The 14,353-nt window shown below is 44.5% G+C and overlaps 1 protein-coding gene across 4 annotated transcripts in view; it reads left to right on the forward strand.

Annotated features, from left to right (window-relative positions):
- ndst2a (N-deacetylase/N-sulfotransferase (heparan glucosaminyl) 2a) overlaps positions 1-14,031 on the forward strand; it is a 31,437-nt gene extending 17,406 nt beyond the window's left edge. For all 4 annotated transcript variants that reach the window (XM_034239719.1, XM_034239716.1, XM_034239720.1 and 1 more), the window contains exons 3-15: positions 1-227; positions 1,014-1,101; positions 1,653-1,807; positions 2,108-2,293; positions 3,439-3,567; positions 4,061-4,243; positions 4,354-4,450; positions 4,532-4,655; positions 5,308-5,482; positions 5,977-6,147; positions 10,988-11,097; positions 11,234-11,333; positions 12,064-14,031. The exon at positions 1-227 is cut by the window's left edge and continues 1,316 nt beyond it. In XM_034239719.1, coding sequence (XP_034095610.1) covers positions 1-227; positions 1,014-1,101; positions 1,653-1,807; positions 2,108-2,293; positions 3,439-3,567; positions 4,061-4,243; positions 4,354-4,450; positions 4,532-4,655; positions 5,308-5,482; positions 5,977-6,147; positions 10,988-11,097; positions 11,234-11,333; positions 12,064-12,189 — 1,871 coding nt within the window. In that variant the 3' untranslated portion in view covers positions 12,190-14,031. The remainder of the gene's footprint in view (positions 228-1,013; positions 1,102-1,652; positions 1,808-2,107; positions 2,294-3,438; positions 3,568-4,060; positions 4,244-4,353; positions 4,451-4,531; positions 4,656-5,307; positions 5,483-5,976; positions 6,148-10,987; positions 11,098-11,233; positions 11,334-12,063) is intronic.
- Positions 14,032-14,353: the final 322 nt, after the last annotated feature.

Below are 14,353 nucleotides of genomic sequence, written 5' to 3' on the forward strand. Positions count from 1 at the left end.
CGCTCCACGCCACAGTGGTCCAAGACTTGGGGCTCCACGATGGCATTCAAAGAGTTCTCTTTGGAAACAATCTTAACTACTGGCTTCACAAGCTGGTGTTTGTAGACTCCATTGCCTACCTGACGGGGAAGAGACTGTGTTTGTCCTTGGACCGCCACATGCTGGTGGACGTGGATGATATATTCGTTGGCAAGGAGGGAACCCGCATGAAGGTGTCAGACGTGGAGGTGGGTGAGCCAGTCACACAAGGGACCACAACTAATCAGACATTAACTTTTGTTGGCTCACCTGGCATAGTTGTGGTTTCTGAGTTGTTCACACAAAAAATATTCATTTTAAGAATATGTTTTTTTATTATTTTAATGGGGGCATTATATGCCATAAGGTTAAAGTTAAAGAATAATGTGCTTACAATACAATTCTAAAGATTCTTATTAATGAATTCAAGGCATATCTTTGATTGAGGGGCCTTCACTTGGCTCGAACACTCAATGAACGCATGCTAACAAAACCCAAACCTCACATGCACTAACATGCACGGCTAGATTACAGCTGGATTACAGTCTCTGCTGTCATGTAAAAAACTGAAAAATATGATGTCAGTGTTGCTTTGTGTTTCTGATGAAAACAATTGGAATAGTGGAACAAATCTGGTATTGTACATTTTAAAGAACAATACAAGTAGTTTTGCGTGTTAAAGACAAATAGCTTCTCGGTGCGTACACCTTCCATTAGTGGCAGACATTTCCCAGCCATATATTGACTTTGGTCATATTTTGCCTGATTGTTAACATTTACAAAATTATTTTTTCAAATTGGCAAACCACCTTAGAATTTAGAGTTTCAGCTTTTCTAAATGTATTGCACATAACAAATCTAATGTAACTACATATGACTAAGGGTTTTTTAGATTACTGAGGTTTTAGCCGAAATGGTTTTTGATAGTTTTCTTTTTTTCAATTAAGATCTATAAAAGAAAACAAGTGTGAGCTGTATTTGTCATTCTTTCACAGGCACTGCTCAACACTCAAAACAAGCTGAGAGCACTGGTCCCTAATTTCACCTTCAATTTGGGCTTTTCTGGAAAGTTCTATCACACAGGTATGAAACATGTTATTATTGTATACACACTGCTTTCTATTTGCTTAGGAACTGTAAGGGGCTCTGGATGTCTACTCTTGTGCTGACCTGTTATCTGCGCTGAAGCAGGTTACAGCTTACCATAACCTAAATATGAAATTAAAAAGTACCATTGGAAACCAATATTGCAACTGAAGCAGAATATTTAAGATACAGTTATAGATGAATGGGTAAAGGACGTTCTTTACCTCAGTCTTCACTGCCTGATGGCTCTAAGTATTTATTTCTTTACTCCTCAGTGTGCAGCTCAGATACATGTATATTAACATGAGGCCAGAGATAGCTGTGGCCCTAATAAAGTGTGTGTGTGTGTGTGTGTGTGTGTGTGTGTGTGTGTGTGTGTGTGTGTGTGTGTGTGTGTGTGTGTGTGTGTGTGTGTGTGTGTGTGTGTGTGTGTGTGTGTGTGTGTGTGTGTGTGTGTGTGTGTGTGTGTGTGTGTGTGTGTGTGTGTGTGTGTGTGTGTGTGTGTGTGTGTGTGTGTGTGTGTGTGTGTGTGTGTGTGTGTGTGTTAGGTACTGATGTAGAGGATCGTGGAGATGACATGCTGCTGCAACACAGGATGGACTTCTGGTGGTTTCCTCACATGTGGAGCCACATGCAGCCGCACCTCTTTCACAACGTCAGCGTCCTGGCTGAGCAGATGAGGCTCAACAAGATCTTTGCTCAGGTGAGCACCACTAATTCTCTGTGACAAGGCACAGTGTGTGGCTATGTGGAGGGTGGAAGGAGTATGCAGCTGTGGGCCTACAACGACACTCAACCATAGGTGGAGTGAATGGCTAGTGTTACGACTTTATGACCACAGGAGTAGTGTCAACTTCAAAGAGTGTGGAGGTCTTTTGGACCTGTTCTAGACATTGTAGGAATAGCACTGAAAGGAATGTGGGTATGTAAATCAGCAGTACACTTTATCTTCTTGTCGTTCCCATGCTCCTCCTCATGTGCCCACATCCTGTCCTCTCTTTAGGAGCATGGGATCCCCACAGATATGGGCTATGCAGTGGCTCCGCACCACTCTGGGGTTTACCCAGTTCACAGCCAGCTCTATGAGGCCTGGAAGTCTGTGTGGAGCATCAAGGTGACCAGCACTGAGGAGTACCCTCACCTGAGGCCAGCCCGGTACCGCCGCGGGTTCATCCACAATGGCATCCAGGTCAGTCCACATCGCCAAAAGGTTCCTATTGGTCAACATTTCTCCATATAAATAATATATAAAATATAATAATAAAACTTTAGCAATTGTTCAGTTTGTCACTTTGTGCGACCTTAATGTACATTTTGGACGCTTTATGCAGAAAGACACTCGTTGCAATCTATTTCAGTAACAAGGCTCAGGTCAAAGGGCTGGCAGCATGCCACATCAGGCTCACAAAAACATTCAATAAAAGTTGATGGTACTGAGTTGAATGAGACATACACACTCAGAGGCCTAGTGCAGGTCTGGTTCCATATGTTTTTTGAAAATGTTAACATTTGCATTAAAACTTTTCACTAACTCCTCTTTAAAAGAAACTTAAATGTCCCGCATTAAGAAAATAAAGTTGTGATAATCTGTAAATTGTGTCCGAGGGAGAGGAGTTTCCAGTTCAATCTTTTCAGAAAGGATTTGGATTCAGCCTTTCTGCTTTTCCAGAAGAATCATATAGCTAAGTATAGCAGGATCTCTAATACATGCACAATATAGAAATGTGACCTTTGCACCACTCACAGATGCATACATCAGTGTTTCCCCTACCATCGTCTTGGAGGGGCGCCAACGGAGCCCCACGCCCCCCCCCTGAAATTCAAGGTGTTTAATATATATATATATAGCAACTAATCTATAACTACTGTCACTTTTCACATTGAACATGTGCTCTTTTATTAAATAAACTAAACACTTCCATTTGAAGTTGTGAGTTTAGTGTTTTTGACCCTAAGAAACACTGATGCATTAATCAATAACAATAATCCACAGCTCCTCTCTCTGCTCCAGAGGATTACAAACATATATATCCCAATGCCCCCCCCCCGCTCAGGCAGCACCCTCCCAATGCAGTAAACCTAGGGGAAACACTGTACATCATACAGTGCTAGTTCTTTATTCTAAACACTGTGCAGTACTACTGTTATTTATTTGAGTGCAGAATCAAGAGCAAACATTCAAAGGGTTAACATGGATCAGGCTCTGGCTGTTTCTATTGATCCAAAAGTCCATTAGACTTTGTTTAATTACAAAGCTACAATGTCACCAGTTTGTTAAAATGCCAACAAAACCACATGAGCACTAAATAGCCACCATCCTGTGTTTGTGTTCAGGTGCTGCCCAGGCAGACCTGTGGGCTGTTCACCCATACCATCTTCTACAACGAATACCCAGGAGGCTCCAAGGAGCTGGACAAGAGCATCAGAGGAGGAGAGCTCTTCCTCACCGTCCTCCTCAACCCTGTACGCAACCAGAGCGGTGCACATCACACTCTCATCCTCTGCCCGAGTCGTCACTCTTCCTTTTCTATCGCAGCTATTTACTTGAGTTGAGCCATGAGGGAAAAGAGCAGTTTTGGGAGGGGACTTGACTTTAGGGCCAATAGAGATTACCAACAGCAATAGTGTGCATGTTTTTTCTTTTCTTTTGGAGCTCTCATTTATATTAGTAACATACTGCGTATGTGTCTCTAATACCTCCATTAGTGTGTGTGTCTCTGTGTGTGAGAAGAACATTTATATCAGTCAGGTTTAAATAAATATGCATTTAACCAAAACACACACATTGTTTTTGTGGTTCTATCTTGTTTCAAATGTTTTAAAAGAACATTGTAATAGGATATTGTACATGTTAAGAGTTATCCATATACTTGTAGTGTGATTTAAATAATTATCATTTTTCTGCTACCTGTGTCTTTGAAACAGTAACGGGTGACTTTGTGCCTGCCCAATCCAGATCAGCATCTTCATGACCCACCTGTCCAACTACGGCAATGACCGGCTGGGTCTCTACACCTTTGAGTCTCTTGTGAAGTTTGTCCAGTGTTGGACCAACCTCCGGCTGCAGACGCTGCCCCCCGTCCACCTGGCCGAGAAATACTTCCAGATCTTCCCCGAGGAGAGAGACCCTCTCTGGCAGGTCAGAATTTAGATTTAGTTCTTTTTCAAGCTCCTGTTTTTTGCAGACGTGTTTGAAAACTGAATATAGCAGGTACTTTGAAATAAAAGCATTCCATGAATATTCTTCAGAACCCTTGTCATGATAAGAGACACAAAGATATCTGGTCTAAAGAAAAGACTTGTGACCGACTGCCCAAGTTTCTCGTCATTGGACCACAGAAAACAGGTAGCGCACTCTGTCTGCTTTTCATCTTTACCTCAGTCAATATATCTGTCTTTGCTATTCTAAATGTCTTCTTTCCTCAAGGCACTACAGCGCTTCATTCCTTCCTGAGCCTCCACCCAGCAGTCACCAGCTCCTTTCCCAGCCCCAACACCTTTGAGGAGATCCAGTTCTTCAGTGGAGCAAACTATGACAACGGGATTGACTGGTAACACAGGAGTACCATAAACACTGTCTTCACAAAGTCCCATAAACGTGGTGACAGACTGAACACAATATGACTAGAATTTGAATTCCTTTTTTACTTTAAAACTGTATAGGTCTTATTTTCTTAGGTTCAGTTTAGCTTATCTTATTTTTTTCTCTTGTGCAAGACCCTTGACCCCCACACTTCTCCCTGGACACTGTACAGTATCTGCCCACTGCTCCTAATACTGCTAGTCTGAATTCCACTCTGTGTGCTGTATTGTGCATTTGTACAATTGTACGTGTGATAGTACAAGTTTATTTGATTCCTTCATTTCCATTAATGTTGTACTTACCTGACATTCATTGAATGTATGTCAACGTCAATGCGTGATCACTCATCCTCCCCATATGCAGGGAAGGGATCTTTGTGAGCGGCTACACTATAAAAATGGGCTTACGTACGTTATACACAATTCCAGATTAGTGCAGCTTCCAACAAGAGGATATTTGTTCAGTATTTGAAATGAGTTGGAATCATTATTTAGTGTGACATCTGCTCTTTTTGTGATTCAAACGGTAACAGTGAAAGATAACGGGAACAAAAGGCCCGGGGATTTAAGTACTAATTTAGACACAAGCTGACTGGTACTGGTTTTATTTTCGATCCTCAGGTACATGGACTTCTTCCCATTCCCTTCCAATGTCAGCACAGATTTCATGTTTGAAAAGAGTGCCAACTACTTTGACACAGAGGCGGCTCCTAAGAGAGCTGCTGCGCTGCTTCCCAGAGCCAAGATCCTGGCTGTGCTCATCAACCCAGCAGACAGGGCCTACTCCTGGTACCAGGTGAGACCAGCACACACTCAGCAGGGCCCTGACACTCACTGTGTGTCCCACTGTGCAGGGCCCTGACACTCACTGTGTGTCCCACTGTGCAGGGCCCTGACACTCACTGTGTGTCCCACTGTGCAGGGCCCTGACACTCACTGTGTGTCCCACTGTGCAGGGCCCTGACACCCACTGTGTGTCCCACTGTGCAGGGCCCTGACACTCACTGTGTGTCCCACTGTGCAGGGTCCTGACACCCACTGTGTGTCCCACTGTGCAGGGCCCTGACACTCACTGTGTGTCCCACTGTGCAGGGCCCTGACACTCACTGTATGTCCCACTGTGCAGGGTCCTGACACCCACTGTGTGTCCCACTGTGCAAGGTCCTGACACCCACTGTGTGTCCACATTGTGCACGGTCCTCACTGTGCAGGATCCTCACTGTTTTGGGACTTAAAAGCAGTTCAAAACTCTTAAAATTGGTGTGTGTGTGTGTGTTTTAATGAGCACAGCACCAGAGGGCCCACCAGGACCCTGCAGCCCTCAACAACACTTTCCATGCAGTAGTGACGGGCGGCCCCTCGCCCCCCAGAGACCTTCTGGCCCTTCAGAGACGCTGCCTTCACCCCGGAGCCTACGCTCCTCACCTGGAGCGCTGGCTGCAGCACTACCAGCCCACACAGGTAACACACACACACACACACACACACACACACACACACACACACACACACACACACACACACACACATCAGTACGGTTCATTCAATTGTCAAGTGAGGTTTAAAGCAACTTTGGAAACGTCTCAAAAATATCTTCAGAGGTCAGTTTCCCTCCTCTATGGTCAGGAGTTGGAGCTATAGGCTTGCATGGTTTGATCCTTCAGTAAACATAGAAGAACATGTAGAGGTTGAAGCAGAAACATCTAACCATCTACGAGAAAAAAAAAAACGTTTTAGTTCCTCCTTGACGTTAGCTAGCACTTTCCATTTTGAATGCTGACAATAAGGAATAACAGATGCAGCTGATCAGACGTCAAGATTTAAATGTTAACAACACATTTATTCTGCAGGTATTTTCCTTAAGGCAAAAACCTCCTTAAGAAGGCATTATAAATATTTTCTCAATACAGCTTATCGAATGAGACACTTTAAAATGCACATAGAAATATGTGAATGGAAACACAGCTACAATAAAAGGCCTTTTAACACAAGTAAAATCTGCCTGGCAAAACAAGGTTTCATGTAGTTACAATAAAGCTCACAAGCACTACATAAAGATGGCGTACGTATAGGAACAAAGGAAGTGCTTACACACTAAAAAATGAGTTCTCATGAACTAAGTACAGATCGCGTTCACACCGGAATTAGAGATGGGTGAGTCTTGATTCATCCGGATCATTAACCCGGATCCTAGTAATGAGCTGGTCGTGACGAGTCTCCCCTCTCCATTAACCAGAGTCCTTTGAGTCCTACACCTGGTGTGACATACAAATTAAAACTATAAATTGCGTCACTCGCTACTCTCTTTATAACATGTAAAATCACATTACAACGTACCCCAGTCCATCTGCCTTTAGAAAGTAGGATAGCTGCCAGAAGTTATCGTTTGGCTCAGGGGACGCGGATCAGTGAAACTTCCTGCAGACTCGTGGGGACTCAGAGCCGTAACCGTGTAGCAGATCCAGAGATCCAGACCCGTCATGCACGAGCATAGCCGCGGGAACTGGGAAGTCATTTTACTTAGGGGGTGCGGACAAAAGTGGGGAGAGATTTCAACAACAGTAACATTACGTTTTTCAAATATACACCATTCGCAGCCCCTCCTCCAGTACCCCTACTTCCCGTGGCTATTGTGCACGAGTCAACAGCAGACTCAGAGATTCGCAAATCCTGACTCACTGTGCAAAACATAGCAGACTCGTGCGGACTCAGAGCCGTAACCGTTGAGCAGCAGATCCAGAGATCCAGACTCGTCCTCATGCACGAGTCAACAGCAGACTCAGAGCCGTAACCGTTTAGCAGCAGATCTAGAGATCCAGACTCGTCCTCATGCACGAGTCAACAGCAGACTCAGAGCCGTAACCGTATAGCAGCAGATCTAGAGATCCAGACTCGTCCTCATGCACGAGTCAACAGCAGACTCAGAGCCGTAACCGTATAGCAGCAGATCTAGAGATCCAGACTCGTCCTCATGCACGAGTCAACAGCAGACTCAGAGCCGTAACCGTATAGCAGCAGATCCAGAGATCCAGACTCGTCCTCATGCACGAGTCAACAGCAGACTCAGAGCCGTAACCGTTTAGCAGCAGATCCAGAGATCCAGACTCGTCCTCATGCACGAGTCAACAGCAGACTCAGAGCCGTAACCGTATAGCAGCAGATCTAGAGATCCAGACTCGTCCTCATGCACGAGTCAACAGCAGACTCAGAGCCGTAACCGTATAGCAGCAGATCTAGAGATCCAGACTCGTCCTCATGCACGAGTCAACAGCAGACTCAGAGCCGTAACCGTATAGCAGCAGATCCAGAGATCCAGACTCGTCCTCATGCACGAGTCAACAGCAGACTCAGAGCCGTAACCGTTTAGCAGCAGATCTAGAGATCCAGACTCGTCCTCATGCACGAGTCAACAGCAGACTCAGAGCCGTAACCGTTTAGCAGCAGATCTAGAGATCCAGACTCATCCTCATGCACGAGTCAACAGCAGACTCAGAGCCGTAACCGTTTAGCAGCAGATCCAGAGATCCAGACTCATCCTCATGCACGAGTCAACAGCAGACTCAGAGCCGTAACCGTATAGCAGCAGATCTAGAGATCCAGACTCGTCCTCATGCACGAGTCAACAGCAGACTCAGAGCCGTAACCGTATAGCAGCAGATCTAGAGATCCAGACTCGTCCTCATGCACGAGTCAACAGCAGACTCAGAGCCGTAACCGTTTAGCAGCAGATCTAGAGATCCAGACTCGTCCTCATGCACGAGTCAACAGCAGACTCAGAGCCGTAACCGTATAGCAGCAGATCTAGAGATCCAGACTCGTCCTCATGCACGAGTCAACAGCAGACTCAGAGCCGTAACCGTATAGCAGCAGATCCAGAGATCCAGACTCGTCCTCATGCACGAGTCAACAGCAGACTCAGAGCCGTAACCGTATAGCAGCAGATCTAGAGATCCAGACTCGTCCTCATGCACGAGTCAACAGCAGACTCAGAGCCGTAACCGTATAGCAGCAGATCTAGAGATCCAGACTCGTCCTCATGCACGAGTCAACAGCAGACTCAGAGCCGTAACCGTATAGCAGCAGATCTAGAGATCCAGACTCGTCCTCATGCACGAGTCAACAGCAGACTCAGAGCCGTAACCGTATAGCAGCAGATCCAGAGATCCAGACTCGTCCTCATGCACGAGTCAACAGCAGACTCAGAGCCGTAACCGTTTAGCAGCAGATCTAGAGATCCAGACTCGTCCTCATGCACGAGTCAACAGCAGACTCAGAGCCGTAACCGTATAGCAGCAGATCCAGAGATCCAGACTCGTCCTCATGCACGAGTCAACAGCAGACTCAGAGCCGTAACCGTATAGCAGCAGATCTAGAGATCCAGACTCGTCCTCATGCACGAGTCAACAGCAGACTCAGATTCCAATCAGACATAGGAACCTTTTTCTGTAAGGAGTGTAAAAAGGTTCTCATGAACAAATTTTAGTTCCGGATTTTTTTGGAGTGAACGCAACATTTTGGAACTATATCGGAGCTAAAGTGGGAAAAATACTGCGGTGTGAACGTGCCTAAAGATACGCCCCATATTAATACTCATTTAGACTGACTGCATGAAGAAGATCGTAGCAAATGCCGACAGAACAGCTAAAAACCAACATTTCACGCTGACAGATTTTGGTTCTTTTGGGGAAACAAGTCAATCCGATTGTTTGGTGGACGCAGTTTGAAGTTTACAAAGAGATGCAGCATGAAGGTCGGATCCTCACCGAAATAAATAAATAAGTTGTACGAAAAAGTGAATGCTTTGTAAAGGAAATAAAACAGATGTGTGACATCAGCTGTTCAATTGACCAAACACATGTTGTTCTTAGTTTTCATACCTCTTGTGTTTTAGGAGCATCACGTCTTGGCGAGCGGCATTATAATAATTCACTTTATTTGTAAAGTTCCGTTTAAAACAAAATCAATGCTTAACCATTTGAACACATAATTACTGTATATAGTATATACAACTATGCACTGGTATCTACACGACCTACAGAAATGCAAAACGGCATCAGTTGAAAGTAATTCTGTCTTTCTGTTTCGCGCATCATTTATTAGAATACATTTCATAACATGTAAGAGAGTTTTCAATAACATATCCGTATTTATTTATTTCTCCAAGTTATGTTTTTGTGTGCACTCAGGAGTATCAGACAGGCGTTTGTTTCATCATTTTAAGATTGGCTTTTACCCATTTCTGTAAATGTATTCTTCATATATGATGCAGAGAGATTTATGGTATTGTTTTACATGTTTCTCTCCATCCTTCCTTCGGTCAATGCTGTCGCAGTTTCTCATGTCTCCCGTCTCTGTGCGTACGCATGGGTCAGAGTGTCCGTGGAGGACCACTGATCTGTCAAGTTAGTTTTTTATAAATCACAGAGATTGCTCAGGAACTGGCGTACGCCATCCTTTGATCGTACGCTGCGTTTATAAATCAGGCCCCAGAACACAGGTAGCAAAGGTAACAGTGCTGCAACATGCTCTGCTGCCCCCTGCTGTCCAGTCTGAGGTTTACCACTCAATATATAATACTTTATGGACAGAGCATTAACAGGAATATGTTGTTGCTATAGATACTGTGTTCAGCACACGTAGGCATCACATGCCTGTGAAGGGTGTACACAATCCTAACAGGCTGCTCAAAGTAGATGTAAACGCAGCTGATGTTAGCCTAGCAGTCAGATCAGCTGTGTGTGTTCAGTATACTGTGATGTGAACACTTCCTCTTGAGGTGTGTTACAGAGAAGATGTATCTGTAGAAAGTGTGTGTATGATGGATACACAGTATCGGGAACTGGATCAGTGTTGAATGCTATCTATTACTTTATCCTATTCTTCATCTCCAGCTGTGGTTTTCAACCTGTTAACAGCACCAGCTACTGCTATATTTTATATGGTCATTTATTTCAAATATACTTCTTTTTTTCTACCATGTTGTACTTATCTGTTACTTGTTTTTTTCACTTATTGTGTTTAATTATTAATAACGTGTCAACTTTTTTATATAATATGTAAATCAACCCTTTTTTAGTTAATCTGAACTATACTCTTGCTGTTTCAATTTGTCCCATTGCGGGACAAATAAAGGAATTCTAATAATGGCTACTTAAACACCAATGGAGGCAAGCATGGATTATGATCTCAGTGGTAACTACGTTCCTGTGGGAGGGGCATTGGGGGACTGCCACGATGTAAACGGCTGTACAGAAGCTGTATCATCATGTGACTGATCATGTGACTGTGCTCTGTGGTGTAGCTGCACATCGTGGACGGAGCTCTGCTGCGCTCCAACCCTGCACTTGTGATGGAGGGAATCCAGAGATTCCTCGGGGTCACTCCCATCTTCAACTACACCCAGGCTCTAATGTTCGTAACTCACACACACACATTATGCACATTAGAAGTTCAACATTTAGATAGAAAACATTTTAAAAAATGTAAGAGTTAAAACCAGCATATGTTTCCATACATCACGTGTGAAATAAACTGTTGTTGTCAACAGGTACGATGACAGCAAAGGTTTCTGGTGTCAGCGTGAGGGAGGTCGAGCCAAATGTCTGGGGAAGAGTAAAGGCAGGAAGTACCCGGAGATGAGTCCTGAGGTACATCTCACTCTGCTTCACTCAATGAGCCAACAGAAGCATTTAAACAATGGTTTTGGTCCACTTAAACTTGGCTCTTGTTTCTAGTCTATAAGTAATAATAAATTGTACCTACAATGTTTACATTAATATAATATTGTGGCACCTGGGCCTGTTTTAAACACACTGTAGGAACTGCACTGCAGTAGAGCACCAACCATGTGTTACTCCGCTGCTGAAAGTAGTCTCCTACAAATGCACCGTAACATGTGTTAGAAACTACAGAGAGCAACTGTTTGAGGGAATGAGCTGCTTCTAGAGGTTAAAACCTTCAGTAGGAAACAAAGACAGGACTAACAGTTTTTTTTATGGAATTATAATTATTTTAAAATAACAAAAACATAGAATAACAACCTTCAAACCCCAGCAGTCCGTGCAGCACTGCAGAAGCCCCCCAGCAGCATATTGACCTACTGTGTACCGACCTCTGACATTTCCCAATCTCTTTGTGTGTGTGTGTGTGTGTGTGTGTGTGTGTGTGTGTGTGTGTGTGTGTGTGTGTGTGTGTGTGTGTGTGTGTGTGTGTGTGTGTGTGTGTGTGTGTGTGTGTGTGTGTGTGTGTGTGTGTGTGTGTGTGTGTGTGTGTGTGTGTGTGGTGTGTGTGTGTGTGTGTGTGTGTGTGTGTGTGTGTGTGTGTGTGTGTGTGTGTGTGTGTGTGTGTGTGTGTGTGTGTGTGCACGCGTGCACGCAGTCCCGTACCTTCCTGACTGAATACTACCGCGAGCACAACATGGAGCTGCTGCGTCTGCTGAATCGGTTGGGCCACCCGCTGCCGTCCTGGCTTCGCCAAGAACTCCAGAGCACGAGCTGGAGCTGAGGCCAGCTCTCACACACAAACACACACACACATACAGACACACACACAGACAGGAAGGCTGGGACTGGTGTCTGGACAAACCCAACACTCGGCTCTGATGAAACTGGAGTCCCTGATCTGGAATCAGCAGAAGTTCAGTGTGAAGGTTTCTGCTGTTCACCGGAGAGGAGACAGTTCAGATTGTGGCTCTGCAGAGGACCCCAGAGGACAGCTTTAGTGGCACTGGGTCCTCAGTGTGTGTGTGTGTCTGAGTGTCTGACAGGCTGACACTGAACATCAGGGTGTTGTGGATCCACAGAACTATAAGGACAGGTCAGCCTTAATGTGAGTCTTATTGTGTATGACCCGTTACAGACACACACACATCTACCTGCAGGTTCCTGTCCTCTGCACACATTTAAAGTGGGTGAAGCTGTGTGATGACAGGTGGATGTAAATACCATGTGATGGATGTTCTGCAGGCTCCGCCCACACTGTCAGCCAGCAGCTGTCTCACTGTCCTCTCACTGAGCTAAAGGTCCTGACTGATGGTGGACTGCTCTCTCTGTCGGCTAAAGTCTCCATTTAATCTCCAGGTTTTTTTATGTAAGATTGATTAAATATGAGCTGTTAACCTAATTAGCATAGATGATGAAGAGTGTATATATACTTGTGGCACAGTGGGTTGAGCGTTGGTGATCAGATCAGGGGGTCACAGGTTCAAACCCCACTGCAGGCAGCATGTCGTTGTGTCCCTGAGACACTTCACCTCAAAGTGCTCCTGTGGGGATTGCCCTCAGTATTGAGTATGTAAGTCGCTTTGGATAAAAGCGTCTAACAAGTGACATGTCATGAAATATATGGGGACCATGCAGCAAGCTGCTGAGCAAAGGTTGTGTTGCACCACCACATTTTTACTTATTTAATCTGAGTGATTCTGAATAAAGTTTCAAACCTCTGGAGCAGAACCCTCAGCTGCTGTGATGTCATATCGTTAAGGAATGATTGGCCTGCTTGGGAACCAGTGTCCATGGAAACAGTTTGCAGTGTTGTCTCATTTCTGAGCTGGAGGCTTCACCTTCTCCACAGCAGTTGAGGCTCATGGGTAATGTCAGGACGAGACTGGTTGTTCACCATTACTATTAAATGAAAATCATGAACAACAGCAAAATTACGAATGACATTTTCCAAAGAGACAAAAGTTATATGGAACAGGTAAATTCAAAATATACTGTAAGCAAGGCTATATATTGTAATGTTTTCAACTTTATTGTTTATAAAAGTATAAATAACGCCACCATAAACCTAAAGGCTGAATTTAAAATATTCAAACATGCACTCAGAACAGTGGGGGGTGCACTCTGAGCCCCTGTCACCCCGCTCTGCATGGTGACCTGTCATTCAAAACTGATGGAGATTTTCTGAGAATCAATGCATTATGGCAAAACATGTTCATACAGCCATAGTAAAATATTCCAGTGTGACTCTTGTTTTGTGTTAATAGTCAGCTAAAGTGGAGATAACCCATGATGCACCTGTTTCCACACACACAAGACTAACATGAAGTTAACCGACATGGACCAGTGTGGCTCCAGTAACACAGTGCTCCACAGTGAGAGGGCTGAGAGAACAGAAAGAAGCCTTCACTAGTCAATCGTCTTCTAAAAACCTACACAGACTGCTAAACACACACTCACCCCTCACAAACACTCACAGTCTTGTCTCCATCAGAGGACAGTAGGGCAGGATGTCAGTGTGTGGAGACGACCAGAAGCTGCTGTCTAGTTTTCTGTTTGTTTTGTATAAATGTCAGAAAGGCCAACACTGTATCATCTCTAATAAACAGAGAGGTTGGAAATGATGTCTGATGCGTCCGTGTTACCTCACTGATCAAACGGGTCGGAACCAACAGCAGGAAAAGGAGTCGTGCTCCGTAAGTCTTCCTCAAGAAGGCTCTAGTGTCCGAGGGCACTCCAAAGCAACATTGGGTTACTGCAAGTTTAACATGCACACACAGCACACAATGAAAGAAACGCTTTTAAGATGATCTCTAAAGCAGCCACACATGCACTGCAAACACACCGACATATACGAAAGAAAATGAGATGCTACTGAAACACAAACGCACAGCTGCTCCAAGGAAATCTCAGCTTTAATCTGCACAGCTGTTAGCCACACACACAGT

This window comes from Gymnodraco acuticeps, unplaced genomic scaffold (genome assembly GCF_902827175.1).
Source record: "Gymnodraco acuticeps unplaced genomic scaffold, fGymAcu1.1, whole genome shotgun sequence".
NCBI classification, from domain to species: Eukaryota; Metazoa; Chordata; class Actinopteri; order Perciformes; family Bathydraconidae; genus Gymnodraco; species Gymnodraco acuticeps.